The sequence below is a fragment of the Phaseolus vulgaris genome, chromosome 8 (genome assembly GCF_051622355.1).
Source record: "Phaseolus vulgaris cultivar YP4 chromosome 8, ASM5162235v1, whole genome shotgun sequence".
NCBI lineage: Eukaryota > Viridiplantae > Streptophyta > Magnoliopsida > Fabales > Fabaceae > Phaseolus > Phaseolus vulgaris.
Window position 1 is genome coordinate 51,098,599 of NC_143505.1, and position 15,699 is coordinate 51,114,297.

The 15,699-nt window shown below is 34.8% G+C and overlaps 3 protein-coding genes across 4 annotated transcripts; all 3 read right to left on the minus strand.

Moving 5' to 3' along the window:
• Positions 1-567: 567 nt before the first annotated feature.
• Positions 568-7,794, minus strand: SIC (hydroxyproline-rich glycoprotein family protein). Of its 2 annotated transcripts, XM_068628851.2 has the most exons (4): positions 7,656-7,753; positions 2,985-3,023; positions 2,510-2,824; positions 568-1,815 (listed from the first exon to the last, which is right to left on the minus strand). In XM_068628851.2, the coding sequence occupies exons 3-4, from the start codon at positions 2,817-2,819 to the stop codon at positions 932-934; spliced, it is 1,194 nt and encodes a 397-aa protein (XP_068484952.1). In that variant the 5' UTR covers positions 2,820-2,824; positions 2,985-3,023; positions 7,656-7,753; the 3' UTR covers positions 568-931. The 2 variants fall into 2 exon arrangements, with proteins under 2 accessions (XP_068484952.1, XP_068484951.1); XM_068628850.2 differs by lacking the exon at positions 2,985-3,023 and having other exon boundaries at positions 7,656-7,794.
• LOC137825326 (Restriction endonuclease, type II-like superfamily protein) lies at positions 5,339-7,792 on the minus strand. The gene is made up of 2 exons (XM_090294396.1): positions 7,656-7,792; positions 5,339-6,347 (listed from the first exon to the last, which is right to left on the minus strand). The coding sequence occupies exon 2, from the start codon at positions 6,188-6,190 to the stop codon at positions 5,396-5,398; it is 795 nt and encodes a 264-aa protein (XP_090150522.1). The 5' UTR covers positions 6,191-6,347; positions 7,656-7,792; the 3' UTR covers positions 5,339-5,395.
• Positions 7,795-14,570: 6,776 nt separating the features above from the next.
• On the minus strand, positions 14,571-15,617 carry LOC137825691 (uncharacterized). Its single transcript, XM_090294492.1, has one exon. It carries the CDS (start codon positions 15,546-15,548, stop codon positions 14,886-14,888), a length of 663 nt encoding a protein of 220 aa, XP_090150618.1. The 5' UTR covers positions 15,549-15,617; the 3' UTR covers positions 14,571-14,885.
• Positions 15,618-15,699: the final 82 nt, after the last annotated feature.

Sequence of the window (15,699 nt, forward strand, 5' to 3'; positions counted from 1 at the left end):
CATGGCACACCTATTAACCTGTATGATTGTGTTTGATTAAAATTAAAATTCATTTACGATAACATGAACTTGGAACTACAGTGTTTTTATTTTTGTTTGCTATTCTCCGAATTCGTTCACTCACAGTTAAGTCATTACAAATGATTTTGCCTTATTTTTTTTCCGATATTGAAGGGTGGAAAAAATTGTATTCCCAAAAAAGATAACGTAAGAAATATTTTTTTCAACCACTTAAATTCTACTTTAACTCTTATTTTTCATTCTAATTATTTTAAATTTTATAAACATTCTTTAAAATGATAAAATATATGCTAACAATTTTTAAGAATACTCCCGAAAATAATATTCCTAATAATGATATCATTAAAAATGTAATTTATAAGGATTTCATCTTCTCTAAATATCAATACCTTGTAGTAGTAATACAAACAAGATTAACATGGGTAAAAAATTGTGAAAGACGCAAATGTGATGTTTGTGATGGTGAAAGTCTAATTTGAAAAACATTTCCATAATACCCTTAGCGGCCCATTAGATGCTCACTGCATCACAATATAGACAGGAATATAGCACTTGAGTAAAAGCATTTGATTGTAATTTCAACACGTATCAGCGCTCCACATGTGATTATAATTTTGCAGTTTCTACTTTCTAGCCAAATGATGCATGGATTTTTTTTATCTGCACCAGTACATTTTTAGATAGTACAAAATCAATTGGACGTCAACTGATCAAACCGTGCCATGTACCAAATACATCCCTAAAACTTTCTCACGTTTGTGTATTAGTTAGTACAAACAGTACCGCCAAATAGCTGACCTCCTTGACATTAATCTATGAAGTGACTTCAGATGATTTATTTAGTTTTTTCACTGGCTGGAAATTCATTTCTCTGTAACATCATGATGGGCCCTTCATGAATCAGCTGTCATCATACATTTTCTGCATCATTGGCAGCTTCATTGAATGCAGCAGCCAAGTACTCAGCAAGGCTTGGTTCAGAACTGGACTTGACAGAAGCAGCAGATGATCCCTCTCCTATTGTACTCTTTGATTTTGAAATCCAGGGTTTTACTTTCTCAGGTATATGTGAAGTATGTAAAGAACCAGTAATTGCCTCCCATATTTTAGGCTCTAAACGGTTCCACGGATCTTCAACCATGGAGCTCTTGTAAAATCGATTGGGACCAGGACCTGCGTTTTCATTGGACCAACGACCATGAAAATTTGGTCCTCGTCCACTACCCTGTTCTGAAACAGAGCTGCGAGGGTTGTGCCATATACCCCTGCCTCGCGCTTGACCAGGGCTAGGACTGTAACAAGGTCTAGGACTGCTCCTGTATCCAGGAGAAGGATTGGAACTGTAACTGGGCCTAGGACTGTTCCTGTATCCTGGAGAAGGATTGGGACCGTAACTGGGCCTAGGACTGTTCCTGTATCCTGGAGAAGGATTGGGACTGTAACTGGGCCTAGGACTGTCCCAATCTCCTGCGGAAGGATTCGGACTGTAACTGGGCCTAGGACTGTTCCAGTCTCCCGGAGAAGGATTCGGACTGTAACTGGGCCTAGGACTGTTCCTGTATCCTGGAGAAGGATTAATACTGTAACTGGGCTGGTGAGCTATACCCTGCAGTGCAGAGTTATATAATGGACCACCTGATGGTTCGAATCTAGGATTTGGATATCTACCACCACTTGGTGGATGGAATAGGAAGTTATCGTGAGCAGGACCTCTAGGTCCACTCAAATCCAGGTTTCTATATGCTGCTGCTGATACTTGAAAGGGAGGCAGAGTCATCTGTGGATTTGTTGATTCTGTTATATCAATCAATGAATAACAATTGTCATTGAGGAAAAGACAAGGTAAATCTAGATAGTAGAGTACACGAGAAATTCGAGGTAGTTAAAACTAAAGAACATATAAAACTAACTAAAAAGCAATGCTGCATACCTTCAGTCAACCATTATTAAATAAAAATGGACCAGAGAAACTTCTCATAGGTTAAAGAGTAGCATGAAGTTTTGGTCCTTGAAAGATTGGGACTGCGTCATTTGAATCATCCAAAAATATTTAAATTACCATATAAATTGGTACCTTTAAAAAATCCAAATTGGACTCCACCAAATCCTTTAGGCTACATTGATATTACATAATCTTCGGAAGACTAGATTTCCTACTTGATTGAGTCAAATTTCAAAACGGTGTAGATTGTTGTCAATTGATGCAAATAATCTTCTGAAAACTTTTTCAATGTAAAAAATCAACATTTGAAGGGTAAACAACATATCAGGCTACTTGCTAAATAGGTGTCAAAGGGGAAGGGTGTTGAGGGATTGTAAAGTCCTCATTTCATTATGCATGGACGTAGTATAAGTAATATTCACCATAAATCAGGCTTATTATCTTAGTGCTACATGAATCTACAAGACTGAGTGGATAGCTACTTATACAAATCAAATTAAAGGATACCAACGTCAGTTAAACAGTAACTGATAAACATATCAGTACCTGGATGTGGTGATGAATATTGTGCCATAAGAGAACCACCAACATTTGGAGGGAAACTATCTGGTGCAGCCTGGATACTGGTATTGTTCCTTTTGTTAGAAGAGAAGGCACTCATCGGATCTGTATAAAAGTCAAACCTTGGAGCAGCATATGATTTATCCCCTGATGGCATAGATAAAGGAGTTTCAATCAGGGGATTTGAGAGAGAACCGGGCATCGCAAAACCTTCCACACCACCAGAAACTTCAGCATGATCAGCTTGTGTGCGCATTTCTCTCAGCCTTTTCTTCCTCTGCTCTGAATCCTCCATGTAACCTGAGAATCCAAAGGGTAATTACAGCCACAATATGAATAGGCAATAATAGCCGCCATAAAATTTGTCACAAACACAAACTAAAATCACTGCTCGAAACAGCAAAATCAATAAGCAAAACAAACAACTCAAAAAACTGTTAATTTTGTAGGTAAATAGTACCTTGTCATATCCCAAATTTTTATTTAAAGCACCCTTTACCTATTTCAGAAAATGCATCAGACAGCACTGGTCAAAATTTGAACCATTTCACTCCAAACACTGGATAGTAAATCACAACATAGATTAACAAACACATGCAAGACTACCTTCAAGAACTACAAATATTTCTGCACAGTGGGAAATATCTTGTAAAGGAGAACAATCATTAAGCCAGTTAACTGCAAACTAATGAGTATGAAATTGCCAAAAGTCAAACTTTAACGAGCTAACAAACGTTGAGTCAAAACTCAAACTCAAACCAAATTCTGATAAGCCTGTTCACGGATCAGGTCCAGCATAAAAACTGAACCAAACTGCTTATTCTTGAAGAATAAAATCAAACTGAGTTCTTGATTCAGTAAATCATTTTTAATTCATAAAGTGGATCTTGTTCTATAAACCTGTTTAAAACCACTGAACCGGTTTTAGCATTGTGAACTGGTTCTGACTAGTTCCCAAACCACTTCAAAAATATATTTCTCCCAGTGTAAAAACAGTTCAAGAATCCTTTTTTTTTATGAACAGTTCAAGAATTGCTCTTTTGCCTATATCCACAGTTCAAAAGAACCTTTACCCAACATACAGAAGAATATTGTAAAAATAGTGTAATAATAATCAAACGGCCAAGGACAAGACTGCTGAACATGATGGTAAACTTTATTCTGCCTTCATTATTAATAACAAAGGTAACATGCGCACCATTCACATTATAAAACATTTATGCCAGGAAAAGATACCATAGTTATCAATCCTCAAAAGTGAAGTAGAATGTTAGGCCCAAATCACTTTAGTGGGATGACCACTATTTTGAGGATGATAGATACAAGATAAGTAATTTATTGTATACATTATAAACGGAAAAATTAAAAAAGAGAACTTGTAAATGTAAGGGGTTGAAACCTATAAACATAGGAATGTTGTATAGTTAAAAGAAGCAATCAAGACTGAAGAAGTGAGTAACAGAGCAACTAAAAAGAGAGTATGAAGAGTTAATCTAACAGGAAACGAAGTTCCTAACTTTTACAAACAGAACATTTTAAAGAAGTTGAATTTAGACTGTGTGCAAAATAAAAATATACTCAGTTGCAATATATTTATTCTCGATTATAAAAACAACTTATGAATCTTACTTTTGCAAATAACCAATGTTATCAAGACCATATTAAGCATAACTGGAGGTCTACCCGTCTCACACCATGCCATGAATCAACTCTTCCCAAAAGTTTGAGCATTTGGGCAAAGGAAAATGAATGGTTATACATAAGCACGGCAAAAGAGGGAAAATATTTACTAGTTCACTTTCGGTCTATGAGGCTCGGACATACCTCTTAAATGGCGTATCCGTGTCGGACACTCGTAAAACACTTGTAGGACACATATCCATGAAGTGTATAATTCAAAAAATATTTGTTAGATTTCTAACAATTCTAGAACGGTTATAACGCAATTTTAAAAAGGAGAAATAAAAATCTTTTTGAATCAGACATAAGAAACAACTTTCTACTACAAAAGAATACTGAACATAGTTCTGCACAAATCTTTATTATCAATTTATATAATTCATAATTATAATATATATATATATAAGTGTGTCCCTATATCCTACATTTTATTGATTATACGTATCTCCGTGTTCATGTCCATGTCGTATCAATGTCCGTGTCAGTGTTTGTGCTACATAGCTTTCAATATAAAAGAGACTATGTACCTTTCAAAAGATTAATAGATAACATCCTGTAAAAATTGCAATAAGAACAACTAAATTAACAATCAATTGATCAAAATTACAATTGAAACTTCAATTCAAGTTCATTAGAACTAAAAATCACCTTGCTGGAACCTACAGAACTAGGTCACGCTGACTATGAGAAGAAGAGTCTTAATATCAGGTAAAATCAAATAGAGGGTAAAAGTAACAATAACTGCAACCTCAAACTGAATTTTATAGCAAGTAACTCCTTATATCCTATAGCAAGCATTTAACTCAAAATAGCATGTGATTTTTTGTTATTAGAAAAGTGATCCAACAGATCTAATACACCGATGAATATAGGAAGACAAGGTGCAAGAGCAAACACATAAAACATTTGAAGAGAAATGTAGCCAATCTTGCAGTCAAGCTCAAGCCTTACTCTATCACATTTCTCAATTTTGTATAGTTCTATAACCTTATATGTCTGTCTCTACCCACTCTCCAACTTCAAATAATCCCATCTAACAATCAATAGGACAAATTCATAATGTCATTCTTATTCGATAACATCAATTTATTCATTAACTATATTGATTCACACTCACCACTTAAATATTGTGTAGTCTATAATAAAGAATTTGCTATTACTCTGATGATTCTCCTCTACCAACTGGAGGCATCAATTTATCAATTTCCCATGTATCTCCCGCATCAACAACTTAGAATTAGCAACAATGTGTTTGCTTTTATAAACAATATCTCTACATAATTCATGTCTAGGAGTTGGCCTCACTGTTCTTAATTGAAAAAGGGGATTTCTTACAACATTACTACTATACAACTCTCTGGCTGGATGGACATGCTTCCACCAGAAATCATACAGTGCTATTTTCATTACATCCCAATACTCTGCATCACGATGTAACCTGAATAGACTACTACCATTAGGAGTCCAAACATAAAAATCCATCCAATCCCTTCCTAGAATCTCCATTAAACCCTGAGCTTGAGGGATATAATGAATTGGAATTCGAGACCAAGGGAAAGCTTTACTTATGTCCCCATCGAAATATGGACACTTTATCTCCAGTATTCCACGAGAAGGCAATCCATGCACTAGACTGTCAATTACACCATCTGGTGAAGCAGCAAGCCAGCTGTCTTCTGGGTGTGAATCATAGACTTGAAATTCAGGAAACAACACTGTATTTCCAGTTATCAGTTTGTATCTTTCAAGTGCTTCCTCCTCTTTGATATTGCTCCAACAGGTGGCAAGATTTCCAGAGAAAGGTTCAATAGCACCAATCTTCTCTAACCACAGCTGGACCCTTTGCCGACGCCAAAACCCAATAGCAGCAGCAAAAGTGCTAGCTGTCAATTTGTTTCTCCTAAGTGCTTGCCAGTTTTTAAACCAATGTTGAAGGCAGCTAGCTTGAAGGACTGAATAAGTTTCAACAGATGTGTATTTTAACATGCTACCAAGTGAGTGCAATTTTCTAAAAGGTTTTTTGAAGCTCAGGTATTGGTATTAGTTTCTCTAATAACCAACCAGCACAGAAGCGTTACTACTAAAGTTTCTCTTATTACTTAGACATGCAACAAGTGCATCCACATAACAGCAACTTTGGTGCCTGAAACATTGCAGCCAAACATGAGAGAATGAAGAAGCAATTTTACCATCGTTAAAGAAGAGATAAACTGTCACTTGAACTTTAGATGTAAGCTAGGCAACAATGGAATAGGTAAATGGTATTTAAGAGAACAACAATGTATATGGCAATGGTAAGTTTTCTACAAACATTTAACACATATATGGTTTCATTCCCAGCTAGCAAAGAACCAGTAGTAGAAAGCTCAACCATTGAAACTTAAAATCAAAACAGCTTCCCACATTAAAGTTCAGAGGAATTCTAAAGTATGTGATGATTGTGGCATTTCATTAAACATAATGACACAGGGATTCACAAACCCACAGAAACAGAACAGACCTAAACCATAAAGAACATTGAAGAGGAGTTGATGTGAGAAAGAAGGAGGTGCAACATAGGTTTTACCAAAAGTGATGAAGTTGACAGTGGATGTGATGTCTTGGATGAATTATGATGGTGATGGACACGGAGAAAGAGAGAACTGGGGAAACGTCCTAGTGTTAAATAACAGTCAGATAGATGACGTACAAATTAATTATTTGTTTTACTGTTGAGAGGTTTTTTTTTTAATATTTTGAGGTAGGAATAAATTTATTTGATTTCAAAACTAAATGGACTGCATTCTCACCTTAAGAAAAATTGAGCCAATATTCAGCTACATACAACTAACAGAGATCAGAGTGGGAGTCTCTAAAAAAAAACTAAATATTCCACTGTTACAGTTAGTCTGTATGAGAAAAATGGACCAACAGAAACAACGTAAACCGAATAGGTTTTCAAAAAGGCCATTAACTGGAGTTCAAGCCGGTAACAATTAGTGTGTTTGAACAACACACAAGAATTGATTCTACCTTACGAAATCATTGTGAAACCATGAAAAAGTAGAAGCAACTATTTGTTGCTTCACCTTGACCATGAAGAATCTATTCCAAAACAACACAAAATCGAGTGCAACCCAGTTTTAGTAAATAATATCCCCAACTAACTTCAATTACTCAGAGGAAATCATTGAACTCCAATCTCTTAGACACAATCTCTTCAAACTAAAATGCTTGAAGTTTTAACATATTTTAAGTACGTGCAGAGGTAAACACTCAGCGAAAGAGCTGACAAAGAGTCAAATCAAACATCACACAATCAGCACAACAACGATGGAAAATTTCCAAAGAGAACAAACATCCCCTTCATGGGTATTTTTCTTCCTAACCTAAAATCACACAATTCAGAAAAACCATAAATGCGCGACAAAGATTTTGATGTAACAAAAAAACGTTTAAAAGCAAAACTCACAGTGATTCGGTCTTCGATCCTCAAATCCTTCAGCTGAAAGCTTGGGAGAAAGCCGAGAATAGAGTTATGAGAAAAGCGGGAAAAAGATTGAGATTAGGTTATGGCAAAATAAAAGAGTGTGAGAAAGAGAAACGTAGAATTACAATAGTAACCCTCTGAATCGCGTTAGAGACGAATTGAAACGCGATTCACTGACACGGTAGCGTCGATGAAGTTGAGGCCCACGTTATCATTTCCCATTAAAAATAACTAGTATTTAGACACTATAAATGTATATTTATATAATTAAAAATAATATTTCGAAGTATATAAATTATACTGTTACAATTAATTTTAATTGAAACTATTTTTTTAGACCACTTGTTCAATAAATTAAATTTAAAAGAAAATTAAGTAAACAATTTAATATATGAACTATGACGCAAAAGTATATCTTTTTGACAAAAATAATCACTTAGACAACTCACTTTTTAAGAATAAAATGGTCACTAAAAAAATAAACTTTTGTATTTATAAAAAAATAAAAATATAAGACAAGTGCAAAAAATTTATTAGGTCTCAAAATATTTTGGTTCAAAAAAGATTTTAGAAAAAATCATATAATGAAATTATCAAGAAATCAAATTAAGTAAATTGCTGTAAACTTTATTATATGTTTTCAATTTCTAAAAAAAATTAAGAAACTCTTTATTTATATAAACAGTGGTGAAAAGTAATGATAGAAAAACTATAATGAAAAGTTACATAAGAGATTTAATATTAAGAGTTAATATTAAGAGTTAATATTAAGAGTTAATATTAAGAGTTACACTAGATTTAGTTTTAAGTAAAGTCTTATATTTAAAATTTGTTAATAAAAAATAATACAAAATTGATATTTCAATAAGATAAAAAAAAATAGTCATTTTTGTTAAAATATTTTATAGTAAAAATTTGATAAAATATTATGATACATTTACATACATATTAGATAGAAAATAGGTGTAAAATAAAATTTTAATTATTTTTAATCTAACCTTCTAACAATTTTCGTACTTGAATTCTTTTATATTTTTATCTTAATTGAAATAGGGATGAAATTTTAATTTTTCAACAACAAAAATAGATTTTTTTATAATTAATGAAATTTTAATTTAAAAAATATTACACATACTACCTCTTATGCAGAACAAACCAGTAAAATAAGCTTGCATTCCTTATGTGGAACAAACCTAAATAGGACGAACCTATGCAAGATGGATCAATCTACATTGTCTCCCCTGTTAGCTTCGGCTTCATGTAGACGCATTGTCTCCCCTGTTAGCTTCAACTTCATGTAGGATTGTCTCCCCCATTAGCTTCAACTTCATGTAGGTTCATTCGAAAGCTCTAATGCCAAAGATCATCCATTAAAATTGTGTTTGATTAAAACAAAATCATTTTAGTATTTTGGGTATGTTCTTGATAAGGAGATGGGACCTAGAGAACTGTTGACTGTCTTCGTTTCCCTCCTTCTTGTCGGGCAGTCAACTCGAACTTTAGCTTGCTCCTTTTCACCTTAGCGCTACTCCTTCAGGTCTCGGCCGCTCTATTCCATGTGAATGCCGAATGGGGGGATACTTGCAGAAGGCACTCCAAGGCTCAAGTCAGCAAAGAGTGCCGAGATACTGTGCTACCTCTTTGTTGTTTGCTCTGAGATCCGAGCATTCTCTCGCCCTCCTGTTGTATTCTCAGTTTTCGGCTTTTCTTTAAGGTTAGTGATGTCTTCCTTGTCTCGGCCAAATTCTTCTTCTTCTGCTCCCTTTTCTCCCCCTTCTTGTGTGTTCTTCTTCCTTTTCTTCGTCCTTTGGGTCCTTTACAACCAACTCCTTGTAAGGGGGATGATCCGGCTATAGTCATTGACTGGTCGGACTTCCCCCAGCAAGCTATTTCTCGGGGCAGGTTTTAGTTGAGTTAATCCTAAGGTTATGGAATCTCATATACCTTTTCGATCGAGGCTTCTCGATTTTAAAGGAGGGCGGGCATTCCAGTTTCTTTAGTGTTGAGCCTTGCCTACCGACCGAGAGTGTCTGTATTGGGAGACCAGGTACCAGTCCTCCCTTTTTCTACATGTACTCCTGCCTTTTTTCGGACTTGCATGTCTCTCTCCCCTTTGACAGCTTCACAATGGGCGTCCTTCAGACGCTTAATGTGGCGCCTACCCAGCTTCACCCAAACACCTGGGCGTCCATTCAGGCCTTTCGCCTGTTATGTGACGTCTTGCGTTTTCACCCCTCTCCTTCTTCTTTTGTAAGTTATTACACGTCTCATCCGACCAATCATGTTTTGTAGCCTTCATTAATCGGTCGGTCGGGGTGTGCTCTCTTTAACTCCTTTGCCACCTCTTACAAAAAGTTTAAAAAAAGGTTTGTCAAAGTCTGTGTTCGGCCAAAGGCGACGACCTATTTCTTCGATGAGACCGATCGGTCGAGGTTTCCCCTCTACTGAACCAACCAGCCCCGCAATTTTAAGGAGTGGCTCGACCAGGTGGGGGTGACGAGTGTTAGAATATATGACCTTAAACAAGAGGGGGATGAATTGTTTATGAAAGATTTTCGCAAACTTTGAAGGTATAATGAAGTTCAAAGCAGAATCACAGATATAGAAATTCATAAAGCAATCAATTAAAACTATTTAAGTTGATTAACAAAAAATCAACTGATTGTTTTTGCAATTCAACCAGTTGTTTATAACAACAAAATTGAAAACAACTTAAAAACATAAATTAAATGAGTTAAAGGTAAGAGAAAAACACACAAGCAATTTATATTAGGTCACTCTTATCCCAAGAGCTACATCCAGTCCCCAGAAACCACTTGGTATCTACTATGCAATCAAAATCCAAATTACAAACATACCACCAAAGAAATGACCTTGAACACCTCAAGACACACTTCCTTTGGCACACAAACACCACAGAAATCAGAACAACCTCTGATTCTGCACTTACACACCAGTATTTAGAAAATACAATAAATTCATAAAGGATTACACCTAATGAAGATCAAATCAAAAGATTACAACAATCCTATTTCACTTCTTTGAGAAAACCCAAAAATTTGAATGCAAATCTTGAAAACTCAAATTTGTTTTCACACTTTCACAAAATGTCTCAAACTATTATCAAACTTGAGAGTATATCAACCTCTTTAAATACTCTAAAAGGTATTAAAAACATTTAAAGCAGGGGCATATTCAGTTAGAAAACATTTAAAGCTGATTTGCAAACATAACAAAAATTTTGTTATGGGTTTTCAACAATCAATCGGTTGAATCCTCAAAACAACCTATTGAATTGGTTTGACAACAAAGTCAACCAAGTCAAACAACTTCAAACCCTTTTCAAAAACCTCTAAATGATAAACAACTAATTGAAACGACAAAACAACATGTTGTTTTTCCATTTCTTCATAAAACAATCTTTTTCAAAAAGGTTTTGATTCCAAACTATTTTAGATTCAAACAAAGAGTGGATTACACATCATTCTATCCAAAACTCACCCACACACACATCAACATCAACCTTCTATCAAACACTATGGATTTGGAGACATCAAAGTTTCACCTACATACTGATAAAATATTAAATATTGTTTTATTTTCTGTTGGGCCTATATGTAATATGTTTTTATTCATAGATCCAGTTAGTCTTTTCTTTTTCTGCACCCCATGTATATAAGGCAACTTTACTCTTTTATTTTAATAATATAACATAGTTTAGCTTTCTTTTCAACGTTTCCTCTCCTTTCTTCTCTGTTCTTATCTATTCTTCTCCGTTCTTATCTGTTCTTCTCTACTCCATTGCTTCCTGCAGAATCACCCAAGCTTCTTTTTATCTTTTCTGTAATTGCCATTGATATATCCTGTAATACATACACCTATGACATAACTTAGTCTTTCCAATTTTTGAAAAAATAAATAAATCATTGTTCACTTATAATATAAATTAGGTAATCTTATATTGCAATGCCTACATACCTCCTTGCATCTTTCAAATCCAACATATTTGGTTTGACTTGTCTTCACGTTTCAAGACTTCTAATTAATCATTCACATTTTCATAATCGGTTTTCAACCAAATTTGCACCCCTTCATCATGCATTACTCACTGTTTGCCTACAAGATAACAAAAGCGTGACTTCATATTAACCTTCAAGATATTCAAAAGTCTTTTAAGAGATTACATTTTCAATGCAGGTCACTCCAAAATCAAACACTCCTATGGAGTCTTTCTCGTACCTTTCTTTTAGGCTTCCTTTACACTCTGTTTGCTTCTAGGTGTGACAACGGAGGAGGAAGGGGCGAGCGGGAAGAACTTTTGTTTGGATCAGGGTATGTGAGGGCGTAGGTGCGGATGAGCGAGCAGGTTCAGTAACTTTTTCACTTCTCGCAAAATTGAGAAGATTTGCACTGATTGTAGAGACACAAATAGACATTTACGTTGTTACCCTTCCATCAATTCTAATATTAAACAATGTGGGCATCAATGAGTTTTAGGGTTCTTTATTACAGTGCCTAGTGCAACACTTTCCTTCTTCTTCCCGAATTTTGGAAGTGCAAAATTGATTTTCATCTCTTTGTAAATTGGTGCAGAATCGATTTTCGATTTTTCCAAATGGTGCAAAATCGATTTTCCCATCCTTGTAAATTGGTGCAAAATCGATTTTCGATTTTTCGAAATGGTGCAGAATCGATTTTTCGATTTTTCCAAAATGACGCAGAATCGATTTTCGATTATTCCAAATAGTGCAGAATCGATTTTGTGGCTTTTAAAGGTAGGAGAGAATCGATTCTGTGGCTTTTAAAGGTAGGAGAGAATCGATTTTGTGATTTTTAACTGTAGGAGGAGAATCGATTTTGTGGTTTTTAAAAAAACGAGAATCAATTATATGCCTTTTAAAGGTAGAAGGAGAATCAATTCTCTCTGTGTGAGAAAAATGTTGGAATAGATTCTAATTTTTTTTTCAGATTGCATCTTGTAATTGTGGTTCTTTGGTTGGTTTTGTTCATCACAAACTTTATTCTTTTTGTTCTCAGTTTATCCAGTTTGTTCTTATTCTTCTTCTCCCGTGTCTTCATCCTTCACGTAAATTTTTAATATTTTTTTATTTAGAATTTTTTTTATTAAGTGCGGTTACTATTTTTTTATTATGTTTACTGTTTTTTATTTCTAATAAATGTAATTATATTATTTTATTATTTTATATATGTTTATTGTTTACAGTTTTTATTTTTCTAAATGTATTTATTATTTTAAATTTTATTAATACTATTTTAAATTTTTATAAATACATTTACATTTGTTGATGTGTTTATTGTTATTATTTTTATAAATTTATTTATATTTTCTTATTATATTTTTTTACTGTTTTATATTTTTTATTATTTTGTATTTGTTGTTTAGTTTTTCATTCTATGTTTTATTGTTTTTAATTTATATATATATATATATATATATATATTATATTATGTTTTTATATCTTTTTCATTTAGAAGATATTGTTTAATTTTTTTTATATGTTTAATTTTTTAATCTTAATAATTGTATTTGCATTTGTTTTGTTATATTTGTACTCTGTTGTTTTTTTTATGTATTTATTGTTTTTAATTTTTATAAATATATTTATACTTTTATTATATTTATATTTATACTTTAAATATTTATAAATTTATTTAAATTTAATATAAAATTATTATTTTTTACAAAATAAGAGTAATTATAAATATTATATATTGGAAAAAATAATTAACTCAAACTTACAAAAAATATATCATAACTCATTATTAAAATATTTTTTATTGACAAGGATAAATTTGTAAATTTACATTTTATATTTTTAAAATAATTTCTAAATTATCTTCTAACTATCACATCACTCACAAATTTCAATAAATAATTCTTACAAATCCACTCTACCATCCCTCAATCCAAACAACCTCACACATCCTTTCTAATCCACTTCCTTCCCTCCCCACAAATCCCCACCCCAATCCAAACAGGACCTTAAAATCTATTTTGGTAGCTTTTCTTTTCAAGAGTTTCCTATCATCTTCTTGAAGGAAAAACCATAAGAAGAAAAATGATAAAAAAAACACAAGTTAATATCGAGGCAACAAAAAATATTTGTATATTGCACGTTTACAATATACATTCTTTTTGATAATTTTTGTCGGATATACATTAGACCTCAAATTTTGTAAAATTTAAGGACTTTTTTTAACAATACGCTGCTGTTCCAGTTCAGTTTGCTTCAACAATTTCCCATGCTATTTCTTTAACAATTTCTTACAATCATCAATGAGAAACTTCCCCTTTCACTTTTGTCTGTTATCCCGATCTTGGCCCAACTTTAGTTTCCCTTCTCTTCCTACCCCAATCATCATTGATCTTTCAAAACAACACCAATATCCTAGTAGTACTATTCTAAGAGCTATTATTTGAGCAAATTTTTTTCCTAAGCATTTCTACAAAAAAAATTAAATATTTTTTTCATGAACTAGAGTTATTTTATACAGATTCTCTCATATTAAATCTGCATTATTTAGATAAAAATACTTACATTCGAAACTCATCTACATAAAAACACATTTCAAAATTAATGAAAAATATTGCTACATCTCCAATGGCACCCACAAAACTGGAAAGATTGGACTTTGGTGGTGGAGATTCAGGAAGCAATCAGGTTTGTGACAAAGCAAGCTTGAAATATGAATCAATGGTCGGTGACGCAAGTTCATCATTTTGGGTTTAATTTTCATTTTGGTTGCAAGCTGTAATGACTTTCATTTTGCCCATTTGAAGCCACTGCTAAATTTTGTTTGTTTTCTGATCCAACAAGCACCTTTCTCTTCAAAGTCTTCATTTTTGCGTATTGCATCACCTTCTTCTAATACTAATTTTATCCAACGTGGTTCATTACTACTGATTTCAATGGTTCCCAACAAAAAAATCAAACAATTCAGACTGGGCCACTTCTTCAAAGGTGAAAGTGAAGCACAAACTTAAACCTAATTGCGCTCTTCCAATTCAAAGACAACAATTGATCAGAAACACATAGAGCGAACTAAAGATTTTCATCTCAAAGTAAATATACAGCATGGGATTAGCATGTGTGGATTGTAATTGGTAAAACACAATTGGATCTAAACGTGTTGTTGCCCAGAGATGAAACTGTAACTCAAACACGATAACAGGAAAACCGGTTCAAGATCTCAATTGGTTTGGGGCGAAGAATCCAACCTGCGTAGGGCTTGTTGAGCGACCTGCGATTGGGGTTCCAATTCGAGAGCCTGCTGATAGGCCTCAACGGCGGCGTCGTTCATCTTCTTCCGCTCGAAGCACTCTCCCAGGGCGAAGAAGGCCTTGGAGTTGTTGGGGCTGAGTTTGACGGACTCGGAAAGATCCGCTAAGGCCGAGTCGACTCGGGCGCGCTGAGTGGAGGCGAGTCTGAGCTCGGCGCGCTTGAGGAGGGCGTCGGCGCGCTCGGAGTTGGAGAGGGAGGTGGCGGCGAGGGGGGAGAGGGCGTCGTCGAGGGAATCGAGGGCGGCGGAGCGGAATCCAAGGAAGTCGAGGGCGAGGGCTTTGAGGAGGTGGGGGGCGGCGTCGCGGGGGTCGAGGGCGATGGCGCGTTGGGCCTGGGCCTGGGCTTCTTTGGCAAGGGCCTTGGACTTGGAGGCACGGGCTCGGGCCAGGAGCTGGGCCCCCTGGACGAAGTGGCGCTTGGCTTGGATGTCGGCGCGGTTGCGGAGACGGAGCTCTGACCACAGCTTCTTGGGGACGTTGTGCATGAAGAGGTAGAAGAGGAGCATGAGCACGACCATCCCCACCTGCAAAACGATGTCGTTCGACGCCCAGTTCTCTTTCGTTTTATCCATTTTCAGAGTTCCAGTTTCCAATCGTTGGTGCCACCCCCTCCTCTTACTTCTCTACCTCCCCTCCTCGCTCTCATTTATACTTCAATAATATATTTCTCCAATGTAAATTTTTTAATTTAACATTTTGTTGCATGAATGAATTGAATGCTGA

Excerpts from the sequence above, each read along its gene's own strand:
- LOC137825691 (XM_090294492.1), bottom strand. The coding sequence starts at position 15,548 with ATGGATAAAACGAAAGAGAACTGGGCGTCGAACGACATCGTTTTGCAG.
- LOC137825326 (XM_090294396.1), bottom strand. The coding sequence starts at position 6,190 with ATGTTAAAATACACATCTGTTGAAACTTATTCAGTCCTTCAAGCTAGC.
- SIC (XM_068628850.2), bottom strand. The coding sequence starts at position 2,819 with ATGGAGGATTCAGAGCAGAGGAAGAAAAGGCTGAGAGAAATGCGCACA. Across the intron at positions 1,816-2,509 it reads ATATTCATCACCACATCCAG|AATCAACAAATCCACAGATG; the intron begins GTACTGATATGT and ends TTGATATAACAG.